The sequence below is a fragment of the Pterocles gutturalis genome, unplaced genomic scaffold (genome assembly GCF_000699245.1).
Source record: "Pterocles gutturalis isolate BGI_N339 unplaced genomic scaffold, ASM69924v1 scaffold18684, whole genome shotgun sequence".
Taxonomy (NCBI): domain Eukaryota; kingdom Metazoa; phylum Chordata; class Aves; order Pterocliformes; family Pteroclidae; genus Pterocles; species Pterocles gutturalis.
In genome coordinates, this window is record NW_010131060.1 from 8,963 (window position 1) to 10,137 (window position 1,175).

The 1,175-nt window shown below is 57.8% G+C and overlaps 1 protein-coding gene across 1 annotated transcript in view; it reads left to right on the forward strand.

Annotated features, from left to right (window-relative positions):
• Window positions 1–1,175, forward strand: part of PCIF1 (PDX1 C-terminal inhibiting factor 1) — a 7,951-nt gene that overhangs the window by 6,295 nt on the left and 481 nt on the right. The window contains 2 exon segments of the mRNA XM_010080470.1: window positions 271–364; window positions 577–802. Coding sequence (XP_010078772.1) covers window positions 271–364; window positions 577–802 — 320 coding nt within the window.

Genomic DNA, 1,175 nt, shown 5'->3' on the forward strand with positions numbered 1-1,175 from the left:
GGTTAGAGGGCTCCGGTTCCTGGCCTGGTGCCGTTTATGGGTCTGCCAGTGTTGTTGGGGGACCTGGGCCCCCAAGGGGGGGACTGAACCAGCAGTCACCGTCAGTGGCTATGGGTGGGCGTGTCCCCAAGGACCTGTCCTGCTGCTAGAGGCAGCTGCTGGGGATCCGGGCTTCCTGAGAGCACGACTGCTGAAGAAACAGATGATTTTTAAGGTGTGAAAATCAGAATTCTGTCCTCTCTGATAGGGATCTTTGCCTTTCTCCTCCAGCCCGTGCCTGGATTTCTTCCCTATAAGTGGCTCTTTTGAGGCAAATCCTCCGTTCTGCGAGGAGCTGATGGATGCCATGGTCTCTCACTTTGAGGTATGTCCGCTCACCCGTGGAGCTGTTCTGAGCAGAGCCATGCAGTCGGTCCTCGTCTCCGCACTGCTCCCACACCATCACGACGGGGCTGTTGTGCAGAAGGCAAAGGACAGGGATGGCTGCGGCACCAGAAGTGTTTTCTTTCCGTAGGACTCATTAGACATGTCATTGCTCAGCCGGTGCTGAAATTTTTAATTTTCTTGTTGAACTAGAAACTGCTGGAGAACTCCAGTGAGCCTCTCTCCTTCATCGTCTTCATCCCCGAGTGGCGGGACCCTCCGACGCCGGCGCTGACCCGCATGGAGCAGAGCAAGTTCAAACGGCACCAGCTCATCCTGCCAGCCTTCGATCACGAGTACCGCAGCGGGTCTCAGCACGTCTGCAAAAAGTAGGCCTGTGCCTGGGGTCCTTCTGGGAATGTGTTTCTGGAGCTGTGTGACATCCCATCCCGGCTTGAAATCCGTGGGAAGCAGGGAGCAGGCGAGGAAGCAAGCAGTGCCTAGTCACCCGGGATGTTTAAGACAGGCATACAGAGTGTTGGGAAATGCACGTTTGTTTAGTGGCTGCTGAGGTGTCTCGCTGATAAACCGCTTGAGCAGTGGGTTCCTCGGGTACGAGTGCAGCCTGGCGAGGTCACAGGTGTGGCGCTGCAGTGATGGGCTGTGCCCCTCTGCCACCCCTGCTCTGGGACCGTGGTCCTCAGCACAGCCAGCTGGCCCTGGGGCTGCTGGTGGAGCAGCAAGTGCTTGGACACCGCAGTCTCTGCGCCTGGTTACAGTTGGTGCCCGAGTCCCGTCCTCAGGGACAGCAG